Raw genomic sequence first — 17828 nt, 5'->3', positions numbered from 1 at the left:
TTGGAAAGAGTACATCATGGACCTCAACAAGATCCGAAAATAAAAATGCCTTCTTTTCCTTGATTAAGCAATGAATCCCCCATTGGAATCTGATTTATCATAGTAAACAACAAATTCAAATCCCTCAGTAACACTCAACAACCAACTAGAGACAGATTCAAAATAAATTAACCAAAGTATATACAAATATACAGATAATCTATGTTTTTCCACGCAAATTAAAATCAAAGATTCGTCAGGTCGTGAAACGCACACACATTGCTTAGCATAAATTGAACATATATTCAACAAATCTGGAAAATAAAAATGGCGAAAATCAAAAGAAAACGAAGAACAAAACCTAGAATCGACAACAATACCTTAAAATTTATGTTGTGCTTACTGCTCAATAAGGTGAAATGGTGATGGTCAAACAAAATATCGCAGCTCAATAAACTAGCAGAATATAAATCAGAAACATATGATGAGAACTCAACATCAAATCTATGCCAAAAACAAACATACACCAAACCTGGAGACTCATTTGGCAGGTAAATTAGGCCCAAATATTCTTAGGCCAATTTGGACTAAGTCATATCTCTGTCCAATAGGCCGCTCAAAGCTAAACAACTTCCAGGATCTGGCAAGAAATAACATAAAAAAATAAACAATGTAAACAAACAAGTAATAATTGATGTCTGAGAATCAAAGTAACAGGGATGGAGTAAAACAATATCACACAATCTGCTAAACAATATCACATAGTCTGCTAAACAATATCACACTGGATACATATCACAACCATCATCTTTTGCTATATTCGAGAATTCATATCACAACAATAATCTTTTGTATGAATATCAATATCACAACTTAATGAATATCACAACGATCATCTTTTGTTATTTGCATCAAATAAAACTGAAAATAACAATAAAGGTAGATGAACATAAGAATTAAAATAGAAATAAATTAAAAATAGGTACGAAAATTATAAGAAGCGCAGTAAGATGCCTACGAATTGGAAATATATGTATGAAAACGAAAATAACATGTGATTTTAAGTTGAAATTAGGAATTAAACAAAACAAAAAGTTGAAATCAACAACAATAACGTACCTAACATCGAGATTATGATTGAAATAGGATGATAATCGATCAGAACTCGAAGAATGAGCTGAGATTGAGATGAAAACCTAGAAATCAGGACGGAAACATAAAAAATTTAGGGAAACATCAAATAAAGTTGAAAATAACAATAAAGTTAGATGAAATTGGAAATATAAACACAAAATTAGAAGAACAGTAAGATGCATGTGTGCGAATTAGAAAGATATGTACGAAAAATGAAAAAAAAAAGTGATTTAAAGCTAAAAATTACAAATTATTAAGAACATAAAGCTGAAATTAACAAGAAAAATGTACCTGAAAACGCGATTGTGATTGAAATTGTATGATAGTTGATCATAAATCGAAGACTGGGGTGAGATCAAACAGAAAAACTAGAAATGAGGAATAAAAAGTAAGGAAAATTAGGGTTTTCATGGAAGAGAGAGTAAGAGAAGAGAGAAGGTAGAGAGAGACGTTGGTTTGTGGGAGAATGATGATTTTGGCTGAAAAAGGGGTTTATATATGGGTGCGCGAAAATGACAATTTTGCCCTTAATGATCCGCGCTCAATATGGGACATTGGATCTCTTAGATCTAACAGCTAGTATTAATCCTCAATCCTCAAATATATGAGTCATACTCACATGATCCCATTCCTATATATATATATATATATATATCTAGTAATGTACAATATTTAAATTTAAAATGTTTTGTATCCTGTTTCTAGTTAACACTAGTAGTCCTGAACCAGGGAACTTCTTGTGCATGTGGGTGACATTTCTCTTCGGCGTATTGAAATGGCAGCACTATGACAATCTAAGTATTTAACGAGTGATGTGATCGATTGTTGGGCAAAACCTTTGAATGCCAAGGAATCTAGAAGAAACTCTTCAGAGCCATATCGATTTTTTTTTCATCACAGCTGTGTGTGTAAGTCAAATATTCATATAAACTTATTTCAACAAGTAAATTTTGTAATGTTGTTTCCCTTGATTAACATCAGAAACTTTACTTGTCTTGCATACAGATGATGCTTCAAGGAGAACTGGACATTGTTGAAAATTTTATGGTGATTAAGGATATAATGAAAGAAGAGTTTACCCAATTTTCGGTTAACCCAGATAGAATTAATTTGGTTAGAATCGACAATATACACTCTTTCTGCATGTTATATTTAATTTGCTTGTTGCCTAATTAAATCTTTTAAAATCTACAGTTCTTCTTCCCAGTTATATATAAAAGGCATTACCATTTACTAGTCATTGACAGCAACAAGTATAAGTTCATCATCATTGATAATGTGCATCGTGACGGAAAACCAGAAGAATTTTTCCACGATAGACCACTGTCTTTTGTAAGATTTTATGCTCACTTTTGCTTAATAGCACTACATGCTGTTCCTATTCATTATTATGAATGTACAATGACTTTACATAGAGTGTACCTTCCCCAAAAATATGGTCTGTCTTAATTTTCTTATTTTTGTGATATTGTAGCTCATAATTATTAGTGTCCTAATGTTTTTCCCCCCTTCTCCGTCAGCGTAATGTTCTAGCAGAATACTTGAAAGACATCATGGAGCATATATTTTGCAACATATGACTAATTTGAGTAGTTTGTAAACAGGACAAATATGAACAAATAAACTGGAAGTTTAAGCAATAAAACAATGACAAATAAGGAGGAAGTTTCTGTTTTTGTGAGACGCTTTTCTGATTTTAATGAACAAAATAAAATGCGATAAATGTAAAGATAGTAAGGAGTATAAGCATCCACATAGGTATGCTTAAATTGTCTTCTTAATCATGCCACAAAGGTCGAGAATTAAGGGACTCCACGAAGGAAGCAATCCACGAAGGAATGAAAGTTTGCACAATCAAAGTGTTTTTTATGTATTCCAAAGTCTGTCTTTTACAATCGAGGGTGAAACCTTTATATAGGCAAATACAAAACTAAGAAAGCAAGAGACATCTAATTGATCCTAGAACTACATCTAAGGGTTGTTATTCAACTAGTACAATGCATTAATAAATAAAACACTAAAGATAAATCTTGAAGGGCAAGGTGAGTTGTCATTGGATGTTGGAGGCTCCTCTTTTGGCATTATGCTTAGGAAGTAGGTGAGTCTTGTGACAGCTTGTAACAGCTCCAAGTCGTGCCAAATTAGTGCAAACATAGCTCATTAAGACTCACATAGCAACTCACCCAAAATGGTATGACCACAAGTGACAATGACAGTTTGTCCTTGCATTTGGATTGGTTTTTCTGCTCCCACATGCTTCATTCTTGATGCCAATATTATTTCCTCATCCAAGCATCATCATAAGACTAAGGTACATTTGTTGGACGAGTTTTACATAGCATATGAATGGCCAGAAACCTTTGAACGTTCCTGGTTCAAAACAGAACTGATGCATTTTACTCAGCAGCACTTCCAGTTTCTATATCGAATTGAAGACCCCATATCTTGCTCCTCAAGTTGAATTAGAATGTCCCATGGGTACCAAATGAAAGGTACTTGAGTTAGCTACCACCTCCAAAAAGAATTACCCCTATATGTTGTCTGTTTTGAGAGGTATGATTGTTTTAGTACCGACAGGTCAGGCTGAACCTCTTCTGTACAGTTTATCATTCAGACCCGTTTTGCAGACCTTATAAATATTGCCTCAAGATGAACCACGAGGTTTCCCATATACCAAATAGAAGATAGATGAGTTAGCTACAAACTCTAATAAGAATTTTCCCAATATCTTTCCTGGTTTTGGAGATATGAGCCCTTTAGTACTGACAGGTCAGAATTGCTGCAAACTGGAACATTAAATCATGCCAGTCTTTGAGGGATTACTGAGAAATATCCATACGGTTGAACTTGACCATTCTAAGCCCATGATAAAGATGTCATTCTCAAGATTTTGTACATATAAAGAACAAAATTTTTGGCCAAGTAAAACTCAAGATATGGAGGAAACAAAATAACCATTATTCTAGAATCAAAACAGAAATGCTATGTGTTGATGTTCTTTGCTTAAGTAATTTCATTCTTGGATTGTCATTATCATTTTCCCTTTAATGGATCACAAAAATGGCATCCCCATATTTCAACTCCTATTGCACATCGGTGTTTCAAAGGTAAAAGTTGATCGCATCAAAAAACTGCAGCCTATTCTTGCAAAGATGAAGTGGAGGAACAACACTAACAAGACTGATTGTGGTGTTTACGTTATGAGACATATAGAGACATTTAAGGGTAATCTAAATTGGACCTGTGGGCTTAAAAAAGGCGATGTGAGTTTCAGAAGTAATACAATTATTATTAATACATAATTCAGTACACATTTGTACATGTTCTAACTCCTTGTTTTCTTTACTTTCCTAGGATGCTCCCCTACTGATTCTGCGGAAGAAATACATTTCCTATATGATTTCAGTAGAAGGCAATGTATGTTTTGATGTTGTACTAAAGAAGGCAATGGATTTCCGTTCAAACCCACTGCCATGGGAAGAATACGACGATGAAGATGAGGAAGATGCTGAATTCAAGCCGTAAAAACTTTTTTAGTTTCGTTTGTGACATGTGTGTGAGTAATGTAACATATATTGAGGAAGCTACGACTCGAACAACCTGAAGTTTGAAAAAAAATTAATTCAAGAGAGTTATATTCTGGAAATAAATTTTAATAAAGTTTATTATGTTCTTGCAGAACAACAATAATGTTTATTGTGCAAAACGCCTTAAAATTATTGTACTCTGGGAAAATAATTCCAATCAAGTTGATGATGTCCCTGCAGAACAATAATAATGATCCTTTAATACAAATGTAATATACTTTGGTTATAAGTGTAATGTACTTTGGCAGTGAAATCGAATTGTACATACAAGCCTTTAAGAATGTTCCTTGCAGAACAACAATAATGATCCTTTAATACAAATGTAATATACTTTGGCTATAAGAGTAATGTACTTTGGCAGTAAAATCGAATTGTACATACAAGCCTTTAAGAATGTTCCTTGCAGAACAACAATAATGATCCTTTAATACAAATGTAATATATTTTGCCTATAAGAGTAATGTACTTTGGCAGTAAAATCGAATTGTACATACAAGCCTTTAAGAATGTTCTCATAGTGTATATTATGGATGTCTATCCTTGAATCAAAAATTTGCACCTTCCACTTCGTTATCAGATTCATCTTCTTCATCGTCGTCCTCCACATCATCAGATTCATCTCCTTCATTGTCGTCATCTTCATGGTGGTATTTGGTGAATATGCAACAAAATGTAAATTAAATATTAGATTTTATAAGGAGAAAATGGCCAAAATGAACAACTAAATTGATATACATTTAATGTTAACCAAATATACATTGCTGAAATTCTCATTTGTGCCTTCAGAACAACCATAATGTTTATTGCACAAAGAGCTTATGTGCCTCCATATAAGAGTGATGATTTTGGAAGGTAAACACTATGCGCTATACTTGTATAATTAATAATTACTTAACATTAATGTAATATGCTTTAACAAGAAACCAAATTATACATACCTGTCATATGGTTTGTTTCTTTGCAAGTCCGAGAGTTGTGTCATTGGCGCCACATGTTTTGCAGTACCTCTTCTCTTTTCCTCTCTTCTTTAGGGCTTTTAACATTTGTGATTCAATTCTCTTGCCCTTGGTCCTACCCTTGTTTTTAGATTTTTTAGGAACATGAATCGCCAACTTCTGAGGTATTTTGCAGCCCACGTACTTTTCTATTTCTTTCATCTTGTCTTTCTTCTTTGCTGGAACACTTCTGTTACTAATCATATCCAATCTAATATCTCTCAGTTTTTCAATCAAAAGCTTCGTGTCGTTATCATCACACTCAGCTACGCTGGCACAAGAATAAACCTCTTGCCACAGCTCGGTACTCAAACTTTTCCGGTCAGAAAACTTTTGAGAGAGATCTATCAGTTTGCCATCTTTATCAAAGACAGGCTTACTCATTGCAGCTTTTGTCCATCTTTGCATTATGTACTGTTCTGGTATTTTCTGAAAATCTTGGTTGTGTAGAATCTAAAGGCAGTGCCTGCACAACAAGCCCATTCTCTGAAACATAAAACAGGAACAAGTAATCTCCATGTTATCTGGTGAATATGCTACGTCCCATGACTTATTTGGCATCTGCAAGTCTGTTAGAATATATATTTTTGTCTCATCAATCTTCTCCACATATTTAAAACGGCAATCAGACAAAGCTGCAACCAATTCTGTTTGGAAGTCTTTGAAAATGTTGTGCGAGTATATTTCAGAAGCATGGACTTCAAGGTTTGAGTTCATTTTCCGTGGGATTTCAGAGTGTTTGTTGTCACTGTTCAACTTGGACTGCTTGTGTCTTTGTGCTTCCAAGGCACTCTCATAGCACACCCAAAACTCAACAAGGGTCAAATGAGATGTGAGGAACCTGTCAAAGAAACTGTTTTCACTCTCAGACTTAGAAGTAACCCTCATCAAGCCAGACATGGAAACATCTTTAAAATAGGCAGGGATCCAATGTTCCCTGATATCGTACAAATCTGAAAACCACTCATGTTCTACAAGTTGATGATCAGTCATTATCTTCCCCCATTGTTCTTCGAATTCATCAGGCTCAAGTTGGTTGTTCCAAACACACCTATTGAGCCTGGTCTTAAAATCCTCATCTTGAAATAGTTGATAACTGACTTTTTCTCTTAGTTTCTTCATTATGTGCCACATGTACAGTCTGTGTGTTGACTCCTTAAACACTTCCGGGACTACCGACTTCATTGATTTGTCCTGATCAGTAATTATAATTCTCGGCTGGCACCCGCCCATTGCTTCCAAAAATGTCTTGAACAGCCATGTGTAACACTCAATACTTTCATCACCTATCAACCCAGCTCCAACGGTTATGCACCTTTTGTGGTGATTAACTCCTGTGAAAGGCACAAACACCATATCGTACTTGTTTGTTCCATATGTAGCATCTGCTGATAACACCTCACTGAACAGCATGTAGTTCTTTATGCAGATCGGATCTGCCCAAAACACTCCAGCCAGGCTCTTGTTTTCATCTACTATAAAATCAAAGTAAAATGAACTGCATGTGTCTTTTTTCCCAATAAGATTCTCAACAAACATTTGCGCATCAAAATTACCAATGTAGGTTTTTATGTCCCTGCCAAAGTTTTTGAAATCAACCTCAGTAGCACCAATGTTGTCGTAACCTCCACACAGCTCCTTCCAACCTCTATAGGCTTTCACACCACCTAGTTTTAGCACCTTTACCTTTGTGACAAATTGTTTCTGTACCTCTGTCATTTTTCGGTTTTCTTTCAAGAATATTGTAGATTCAGGCGAAGCAAGTGGATGGTTATGGGCTTCATCAAATCTGGTAACAATATAAGTTCCATTTTCTTGGTATTTGAACTGCAGTAATGCACGACAGTCAATTCTTGTAATCGGCCTCACACGGCTTATGTCTGTCACATCAAATTGTGCATCATTGTCAGCAGTATCAGTATCAGTATCAGTCTTCTTCCTCTTCCTACTTTCCTTTACACCTTGCCTATTACAGATAACATTCCTTAATGCAAAAATGTTTGGTAACTCATTGCCTTTAATCCTTTTTGTTGTTGCATGTCTTGGCGTAAACCCATAGATTGTACAATATTCTTTGTAGAATAACTCTGCTGATACTAGTGTTTCGAATACTTGTCCTACTTTAGGTTTCTTTTCCTCTGGACAGAATGGAATGTACTAGAGTGCATTTAATGTTTCAATTCTTGTTCTTGGTGTTTTAAAGCTCTTATTTGTAGAAGAAGACGTAGTTGCATCACTTGTACTCATTGTCTGCTTCAATAGTAGTTAAGTAAGTAAGTATATTGAATATTATTGCATCAATAATGCAGTAATCTAATTCTAATATGCTCTACAAAGATTGGTAATTTATTTCGTACAAATAAAGGTTCATATATAATGTATTCCTGTCAATGTCCATTATCATGCCTTTAAAGGAACAATTATTTTACTGCTAATGTTCATAGGAAATATTGTTGTCCATTTTGATATAGCATATATAAAATGTATTGAATGCTAATGACAGTAAACAAACAAATAGACATAATACTATTTCATTAATATATTAGAAAAATATTTACAAAAGCCATTTAAGGCTTTCAAAAGCATAAAGCCTACTAAGGCTTATACTGAAAAAAAAACACAAGATAATACAAAATAACAATAAACTAGAAAACTAACTTAATATATATCTAAACTAATCTAACAGTCGGAGTCATAATAACCCTCATCACCAGACTGCTCCTCAATTTCATATTCTTGTCTGTGTTTTTTATATTGTCGTGCTTGTCGTTTATGATGTCTAATTATTTCTTCACGACTAGACATATACCTGCAAAGGCAGTATCTTTCAAGGACCCGATTATTCTTTGTGACAGTGATTATTCCATTTTCATTTCCCCGAACCGCGTTTCGGTAATAATCCCTATCAATTACCTTTGGGTCGTTACCTATAATGAACCAACTTGACCAGGTCTTGCATACCTCGGCCATGTTTTTCTTTTCTTGCCTTCCAAGTCGGTCAAAAAAAATTCGGAGCAATGCATGAGTAGTAAGGAAATGATGTAAAGGACGACTGTGTGATGGTACATCCATCTCCACAGGAATATCTCTTCCATCAATCCAGTTTGTAGAAAACTAGCTTACTTTCCATTGCCTATAATTTTCCACGAAATTTTGTTTGTGAGCATCATTCTTGTAATGGAATATTTTGCATTTAGAGTAAGACATTGTTTTTTTTTTTAAGAAAATTAAGTAGTTTTTGGAGAGATTAAAGGTTTTGGTTATTGGAAAAGGTTTTAGAAATGAAGATAGGATGGAAAAGTGGTGGTGTACTCTTGGGTTTATATAGTGGATTAAGTGAGTATAAGAGATTAAATTTTGTGAACAGTTGTGTCTTTTCAACTATCACAAACATAATCATGGTAATTAATAAATTGGTTAAAGTTATCTATGTTACTTAAAAAATTCCTGTCTAAATAATAAAATGTACCTTAAAAAATAATATATGTACATTTAAGGTCTGCTTTTAAATCTCTTGCATAAAACAGTATATGCACATTATGAAAATACGTAATGGACATTTAAATTAAACTGAAAGCACATTTATTTTCCAAATAATGTTTCATGTTCTTTTTTAAATAATTTAATGTACCTTTAAATATAATATAATGTATATTTTCCAAACAGTGCTTAATGATATTTTAGTTGCACCTAATTACCAGAAAATGCAAATTATGAATATAGATAGTGGACAATTTATTTGATGGAACATGTCTTTTTATAGTTAATATAATGTACATTTAGAAGTAATATTCAAATTAATGTGAATAGTTGTGTCTTTTCACCACATAAGCAAGTTACAAACCGTCATTTGACTTATTGTGACTTATTGTGAACAGTTGCAAGACCACTTGTAAAAGGTAATAATTACTTGCACATCCTTATTATATATAATGCACATTTCAATAAGACTGATTGGACATTTCCTTATGAAACGTGTACAGCACAACACAACACAACACATTATTATTACATGCAAAATTACTTTTCAGTTACTTCAAATTGCACACTTTTCCTTTCTCATTATTTTTACATTTTTTCTCACCACAAAGTACATTTGCATTTATCATCCTCCTAAAATCAAACAAACAAACTATAAACCCTAATTTAACACTTTTCATTATAAAATTAATGTTTTTGTGGTTCTGGACATTAAATCTAATTAACTAAATTTAATCAAATTCGAAATTAAGTTGAATTTGATTAAATTCAACTTTAACATCATCATAAAATCAATTCAACAACGATTCAAAAAGGAATTAAATAACATTGAATGAACATACCTCAATATTGACTGTAGAAAGCAATAATTCCAGATGAATGACGAAATCAATTCCGATTTTCCTTACAGAGTTTTGATCTTGAAATAACTGAATAGCTGATGAATGCAAAAGTTTGAACAAATTGAATCTGATTTGCGCTTCGAACACAACAATTGATGATGATTAACCGATTTTAGATCACTAAATTTGATGTCGAAAAACAAAAATTTACAAATTAAGGAAGGATTAATGATGAAATTGATTGATTTTGTTTCGTGTGGTTTGATTTTGTTACGTAGGTTTGATATTGCTCACATGTACAGTCTTATTTTTTGTTTTCCGCGAAACTCTACTTTCCAATGAAGCGCGCGTCTAATCTCAGCCGTCAGATAATTTGATGGACGGTTGAGAGCTGTTCTCACGGTTCTCACGATAAGCCCCGTTCTCACCGGAACTCTAGCCTAATAATAATAATAATGATAATATTAATTATTATTATTATTATAATTATTATAGTTATTAATATTAATATTAGTATTAGTATTAGTATTAATAATAATAATAATATTAATATTATTAATACTATTATTATTATTATTAGAATAATAATAAAAATAATAATAATAATAATAATAAAAATAATAATAATAATAATAATAATAATAATAATAATAATAATTAACTAGGTAGCCACCATGAACCATGATTCACCATCAATCTAATTAGGTAAAATAATGGAGCACTGGTTTGCTATATTGATGTTCAAAGTCTAGCCGTTTATCATCCTAATTTGACTTATTAGGTAGCCATCACGAAGCACCAACAATCCTAATTTAATTAATTAGATAAATAAAAATTGGCAGGCCCTAATTTCATCTTTAACAAATAAATAAAATTTGGTTGATTAATTAAAACTCAACAAATAATATCAATAATTGATAACAAGTAAATTATTTTATTATTTGATAAATTAGAATCCATCTTGTAAGTTTTAAGTCATTTGAGCAATTAAATTGAGTTTTAGGGAAAAATATTGATTTAAGTGTTCACTTGGTACAGTTTTAGGTGAAAAGGGTAAAAAATAGAACGCTATGAAAAAGTGTATGTGAAAGAGTAAAGTTCGTATATGAAAAAGGTATTAATAATAGTAATATTAAAATTAACGATGTTATTAATAATATTATTATTAATTAATATTCATATTAATAATAATAATAGTAATAGTATTAATTATATTAATATGAATATTATTTATTTTAATAACTATAATTTTCATAATAATAACAATAACGAGGATGATTAATTAATAATAAATTAATGATAATAATAATAATAATAATAATAATAATAATAATAATAATAATAATAAATATTATTAATAATATGAATAAAAATAAAATAAAAATAATATTATTAATAAAAATAAAATAATAATAATAATATTAATAAATATATAATATTAATATTATTAATGAAAACTATTAAGTTTAAGATTCGCAAAATTGAAATTGGCTGAATTTAGTGGAGCTGAACTGAATGGAGCTGAGCTGAACTGAATGGAGCTGAGCTGAGCTGAACTGAACTGAATAGAGCTGAGCTGAACTGAACTGAGCTGAACTAAATAGAGCTGAACTGAACTGAACTGGGCTGAACTGAATAGAGCTGAGCTGAAAATAAGCCAGAAAGAACGGGGCCTAAGTCCACTAAGCTAAACAAGAACTAATATTGGACTAGCATGGAGTGTTTGAATGGGTGTTTTCTTGAAGATTTGATGGATTGAAGTGAGAATTACAATTGAAGCCTTATGCAAAATCAAAGCCCAAAATGAAGGTCCATATTAAGGTGCAAGCATTGGATACCAAGAAGCTTAGGATGCTAAGAACTTAGAGGATTATCGGATGATTAAGGAGCATTAATGCAAGAGCATCGAGATTCCTCAAGCAATTAATCAAGAAATTAAGGAAATTAACCCGGATAACCACGGCCCCGATCGGGGTTGGCGGCCTCGATCGGGGTTGCATGCCTCTTGGTGATTTATGTTTGACTCCCCTCTCCTATAAATAGGAGAGGCATTTAAAGGCTTAGGGCATCCAATTTTACGTCTCATTTTACTTTACAATAGCCTTAAGCATTGTATTTCTCTCATTAGTTTTCTCATTTTAGTTTAAAAATTGTTAAGCCTTCTTTAGTTTAATCCTTCAACATTTTGTTCTACACTCAAGTTATTGTTCAAGCTTTTCTTATTCAAGTTAATTTGGTTATTTGTTCTTTCTTTCAAGTCCATTTCTTTACGGTATTTCTACTTCTAGTTTACTATTTTACTTTTCTACCTAAGTTATCGTATAATTTATCATTAGCTCGATCATCATATCATTTTTATCATTAGTCTTGTTTTATGTTTCATCATTTAGATTCTATCATTCAAACAACCATGTTTAGCATTTCTTATAATATAGTTTGCAATTTATATTCCAACATGAGTAGCTAAATCACCTAGTCTAAGGGTTAGGGGAGCCATGCAAAATCAAATATGTAACATGATAAAATAGGTTAATAATAATATTGTTCAATTGTTTCTATCACATGTTTGCACCATAATGTTTAATCCTTGTTTAAGGCCTTAATCATAGATTACGTTTGTTCATTCGTTCTAAAAGTCGAGAGGCATGAAACCGAATTAGACAAAGCATGTGTAGTAGGACGATCTAGTCATTGACGAGAGCTTCTCTAGGACCCGGTCTATGGTTGATACTAATGCCGTAAGGTGGGTATCTCTAAGCCTAAACAATTGACAATGTTATTAGTATCGAATTTATCATGATCATATGTTTACCTTTGCATGTGTGACCCGAACCCTTTAGACTCCCTTTTAATTATATAATTCACACCATAGTTTTTATTAGTTATCAAACCAACAACAAACAAACAAAACGAAATTGACCCTGATAAAAATCTTTCCATAGCATTTCACGACGTAATTCCCGTTTCCTTGTGTTCGACCCCTATTGCTACATTAATTTGTTGTTTAGGGTAATTATCTTTGCATAGGTGCGCGACAAGCCTATCAAATTTTGGCGCCGTTGCCAGGGACACGGTTTTATTGCGTTTTGAATTGTCCATTTTTATCTTGTTTTTTTTTTTGTCTTAAGGAACACTTGTTCCTTGAGACCGTTACTTATCATTTCTCTAGAAATTGTTGTCTTATGCCCAGGTCCTCTCGTCGTGTAGAATTGCTTTCACCGGATTCCGATTCCGAAAAAACGTTTAGGAGAAGACGACGATTTTAGAAGGAAGTGAAAGAAGCCACTTCTCCCATACAAGTTGAAAGTGCTAGAAAGTCTTACCTAGACGATCTAGAAGTTCTCGAAGAGGAGGAGGTTTCTAGTTCATCATCATCTCCACCACCACCACCATCTACTACCAAAAAGATGGTAAAACTTTCCGATCACTCAAAGCCCACCGCGGCCATGCTTCCGGCCGGTATCACAACCACTCAAATCACCGCGCCGGACTTCGAGATCAAACCGGCTTTCATTAGCCTTGTGGAGAGGAAGCAATTTGGGGGCAGTCCTTTGGAGGATCCCAATTTGCATGTGCAAAATTTTTGTGACTATTGCTCCATGATCCGTCAAACGGGAGTCACTCAAGCTCAAATAAGGGAAATACTTTCCCTTTCTCTTTGAAGGACAAGGCCAAGTTTTGGATCAATAGCCTTGACCGCACCGCCATGGGAATCACCAATTGGGAGACATTGGCTCTTGCTTTCTATCAAAAGTTTTTTCCACCGGAGAAAACTCAAACTTTGAGGAGCCAAATCACCGGATTCCGTCAACAAGCTTTTGAGAGCTTATATGAGGCTTTGGAGAGGTACAAAGAACTTCAAAGACAATGCCCACATCATGGGCTAGATGATTGGTTTCTAGCAATAACATTCTACAATGGATGTTGTGCCGAGTCCCGAAAGATTCTTGATGCGTGTCATTTATATGATGTTTTACACCCCATTTTACACGCATTTCAGAGCTCATTTATGTATTTTATGCTACTATTCTCCCTATTTCCGTCTACTTTCGTGTTTTTTTACATTATTGCAGAAATGTGAAGAATCCAGCGGAAATCAAGCTAAATCCGTCCCCGAGTACCTTGCATTGCATTTGACGTGAAGTATTTACTCAAGGAACGAACTTGGTGCGCATTTCGAGTCCTGAAAGATAATTTTATGAAGAATTAGAAGCGGACTATCAGCTTAAGCAGTCGATCGACTGACCTCTCTGGTCGATCGACCAGAGCACGAGTTCCAGAGGGTACTGTTCAGTGCAGACCAGTCGATCGACCGGTTCCAGTGGTCGATCGACCAAGCCGCTAATCTGACGCAAACAAAAAGATCGAGAATTAAGAAGCCCATTGTATATTAAGTTAAGGAATAAGTGTTACGTATATTCCTATATAACGTAACTTAGGTTTTCAGAATAAACAAAAAAAAAAGCTTTACTTCAGTTTTATCATCAAGTTCTAGATATACATTAGTTTAGGTAACTTTCGTTAATAAAGTTTCGTTTCGCATTCGGTTTTGATCTTTCTTCTGCAAATCCTCTACACGGTATTCATCTGTTTTAATATTCAGTTTGTTTGCTTTCATTCGTAGTATAGAATTGCTAGGTTAGATCTCCCGAAGCCAAATTATTGTTTTATGTTAATTGTTCGTTTAATTAATTTAAGCATGAACTCGAATGTTTTAATTGTTAAGTTTATTGTTGTCGTTATTTCCAGTATGAGCAGCTAAATCCTTTATGCTAAGAAGTAGGGAATCTGTAGGAGTAGGCAGCATTAGAACATAGACCTAGATTACGCCACGGTCGATCGACTGGCCACGTGAGTATTAGTTTCGTTTTAATTAATTTAATTGCCATGTTTGACGAATCGAGTGCACGCGACTAGTTGAATGTCTAGGATTTGACCGACCCAATAAAGATAGGGAAGGGAGATAGCCTGCCTAATTAAGACGACTAGATTAATGAGATCGGAAGATGAGTTAATTTAGCCTTTTTATTCACTTTTCAGAACGAAAGTTAGTATTAGTGATATTAGGGACCTGTAGCGAGATCGAAAGATGTTACATGTTAAGAATGGACCGAGAGGACTTCTTATTTTCCCGTCTCACGTGTTTGTTTTAGACCTGCCTAGTATACTGCCGCCGAAACCACAGTGAACCGACCATCTTAGCACCCTTTTAATATTTTTTTTCATCCGTTTATTTAGTTTACTTTTCTTTTACTGCCTTTAGCTGTAGAATAAATCAAATCAAAACCCCCACACTTGTTACTTTAAAGACTAAAATCGGATAACTATTAACTGCATCGCCTCCTTGTGGTTCGACCCTGACTGCCACTAGCTATAGTAGTAGTTTGGACTATAAATTTTATCTTTGGTGCACACAACGACGGGCATCAAATTTTGGCGCCGTTGCCGGGGAGGCAATTGTTTAAATTTTTAGTTGTTTTAATTTTTAGTCTTTCTCTTAGTTTAAGGGACATCTGTTCCTTAAACTATTCTCATATTCTATTTGTAGTTTCTTCTCATGCGCAGGTCACAGGGTGGTGAATTACTACCGTTCAATCCCGAGATTGAGAAGACTTTGCGTGAGTTGAGACGATCGTCTAGAGTATTGCCGACAGAGGAAGAGCTGAGTACTCTGTCTAGTTACTACGAGAACGAGCTATTTGAGGAGGATCCACATTCATCTCCTGTTTCCACTTCTTCAGCTGAGACCGTCACATCTCAAGATTTTCCAGTCATGGCTGAAGAAGCAAGTATAGCCAGTCACTCGGAGCCGACAGCTGCGAATCTTTATAAAGGATTCGCATTACCCGGGGAAGACAGAAAATTCGAGCCGAAGCATTCTTATATCAACTTGGTTGAGAGGAACCAATTCGGGGGAGCTGCAAATGAAGATGCAACCAAGCATATGGAGACATTAATTGATTATTGTTGTTCCATACCCCCACCAACCGGTGTGACCCAGGATTAGGTGAAGGAGACTATGTTCATATTCTCCCTTCGTGATGCTGCAAGGGAGTGGTACAGAGACCTGGATCGAGCTGCTAATGGGATCACTGACTGGAATTCTTTGGCCCTAGCATTCTACAAGAAATATTTCTCTGCCTCGAAGACTAATGCCATTAGAGCTCAGATCACAAGCTTTAAACAGGGTCCTGATGAGAACTTTCATGAGGCGTGGGTCCGTTTCAAGAAGCTGGTGCGAACCAGTCCGCATCATGGGTTTGAGAAATGGAGCCTATGCAATCAATTTTATAATGGGCTTTATGACGACCAGAGGGCTATCCTGGATGCGGCAGCTAGTGGCAGATTCCAGGAGAATGTTGGAGAGACTAAGGGGTGGAAAATTATTGATGATTTGGTCACCCATAAAGCTGAGTATGGTAATTCCAGGGGAAATCAAAGAAGAAGTGCTGAATCCCCTTCCGTAGCTGCATTAGAGGCTCTTACGGCGAGATTTGATAAGTACGAGTTGAGAGGAGCTTCGAAAGGAGGGATCTATCATGTGAATGCTGTTTCAGACGGTCCTTTCGTCTGCAAAAAATGTGGAGGAGAAGGACATGTTTCAGACAACTGTCCTAATCCCTATGAGTCTTGTGCTGCCTTTCAACATTATAGGCAGACAAACACTTATTTCGAGCCGAATACCCATCCTAACTTGAGGTGGAGTAGCCAAAATGTCCTAAATCCAACTCCACCTCCACAGCAGCAGCAGCAACAGAATTATGTGCCCCCTCATAAGTAACAACAGTTCCAAAAGCCTCCATATGTTCCTCAGCAGCAGCAGTAGTCCCAAGGTTCCGAATTTGCCGAATTGAAGAATTTGTTGCTGAAAGAGTCTCAAGCTAGAGAGGCCGGGATGAAAATGTTGGAGAGCCAAATTGCTCAATTGGCAAGCAAGAATACAACTCGAGCTCCGTGACATTTACCGACGCAGACGGATCAAAAGGAGACCCTTAATGCCATTACTTTGAGGAGTGGGTCCACCCTTGATGGGCCCGCTATGGTCGAGGATGTCACTGAAAAAGATGAGGCGGAACTGAGTAAGAAGAAAGCTGGAACGAACAGTGGAAAGAAAAAGACGATTACCAGGTATATCAGTCGATCGACTGATATACCCAGTCGATCGACCAGTCCACGAGATACAGTAGCTTCTGGTCCTGTAGAGGTCAGTCGATCGACTGACCAACATGGTCGATCGACTGACAGCGCTGCTGATATTGAGTCTTTTCGTCCTCCAATGCCAGACAACTTGAGGGACCACTTATTTCGGGGTATGACTACTACGAAAATATTGAGGCAAGACCCAAATGCTGATGGGTCAGTCCCAGTTCCGAAATATGACCCAATGACGATTAATGGATCATTTTTGAAACGGTCTGAAGAGGGGTCAAGCTACAACAAAGAGAAGGTGGTGGATTTTCAGCCTAAGTCCACCGATGCCGGCATGAGAGACCTAGAGGAGAGGGCTAAGTTACTTCTTTCAGCCCCCTATCCAGAAAGATTGGTGCCGACAAAGGAACATGTATCGTTTAATAAATTTGAAAATGTTATTCGTAGCTTAAACGTACAAGTTCCTTTTCTTGAATTAGTTAATCAAGTGCCTGCTTACATGAAATTTATGAAGCAACTTTTGTCTAAGAAAAAGTCACTTGAAACTGTGCATACTGTCGCACTAACTGAGGAGTCATGTTCTTATTTGACCCATACTGCACCTCATAAGCTAGAAGACCCAGGTAGTTTTTCGGTCCCATGTAGTATTGACACTTTTTCTA

At 35.1% G+C, this 17828-nt stretch overlaps 1 protein-coding gene and 2 non-coding genes across 3 annotated transcripts; all 3 read right to left on the bottom strand.

Annotated features, from left to right (window-relative positions):
* Positions 1–6148: 6148 nt before the first annotated feature.
* LOC141650972 (protein FAR1-RELATED SEQUENCE 5-like) lies at positions 6149–8825 on the bottom strand. Its single transcript, XM_074458706.1, has 2 exons — positions 8819–8825; positions 6149–7833 (listed from the first exon to the last, which is right to left on the bottom strand). Exons 1-2 carry the CDS (start codon positions 8823–8825, stop codon positions 6149–6151), a joined length of 1692 nt encoding a protein of 563 aa, XP_074314807.1.
* Positions 8826–13795: 4970 nt separating this feature from the next.
* On the bottom strand, positions 13796–13902 carry LOC141619485 (small nucleolar RNA R71). The gene has a single exon (XR_012531719.1). It is a non-coding gene; the product is annotated as a small nucleolar RNA R71 (small nucleolar RNA).
* A 2269-nt stretch (positions 13903–16171) lies between these two features.
* On the bottom strand, positions 16172–16278 carry LOC141621005 (small nucleolar RNA R71). The gene has a single exon (XR_012532082.1). It is a non-coding gene; the product is annotated as a small nucleolar RNA R71 (small nucleolar RNA).
* Between the last annotated feature and the right edge of the window lie 1550 nt (positions 16279–17828).

This window comes from Silene latifolia, chromosome 1 (genome assembly GCF_048544455.1).
Source record: "Silene latifolia isolate original U9 population chromosome 1, ASM4854445v1, whole genome shotgun sequence".
Taxonomy (NCBI): Eukaryota; Viridiplantae; Streptophyta; class Magnoliopsida; order Caryophyllales; family Caryophyllaceae; genus Silene; species Silene latifolia.
Note: the sequence above shows the minus strand (reverse complement) of the source record. Positions and strands in the feature narration are given on the sequence as shown.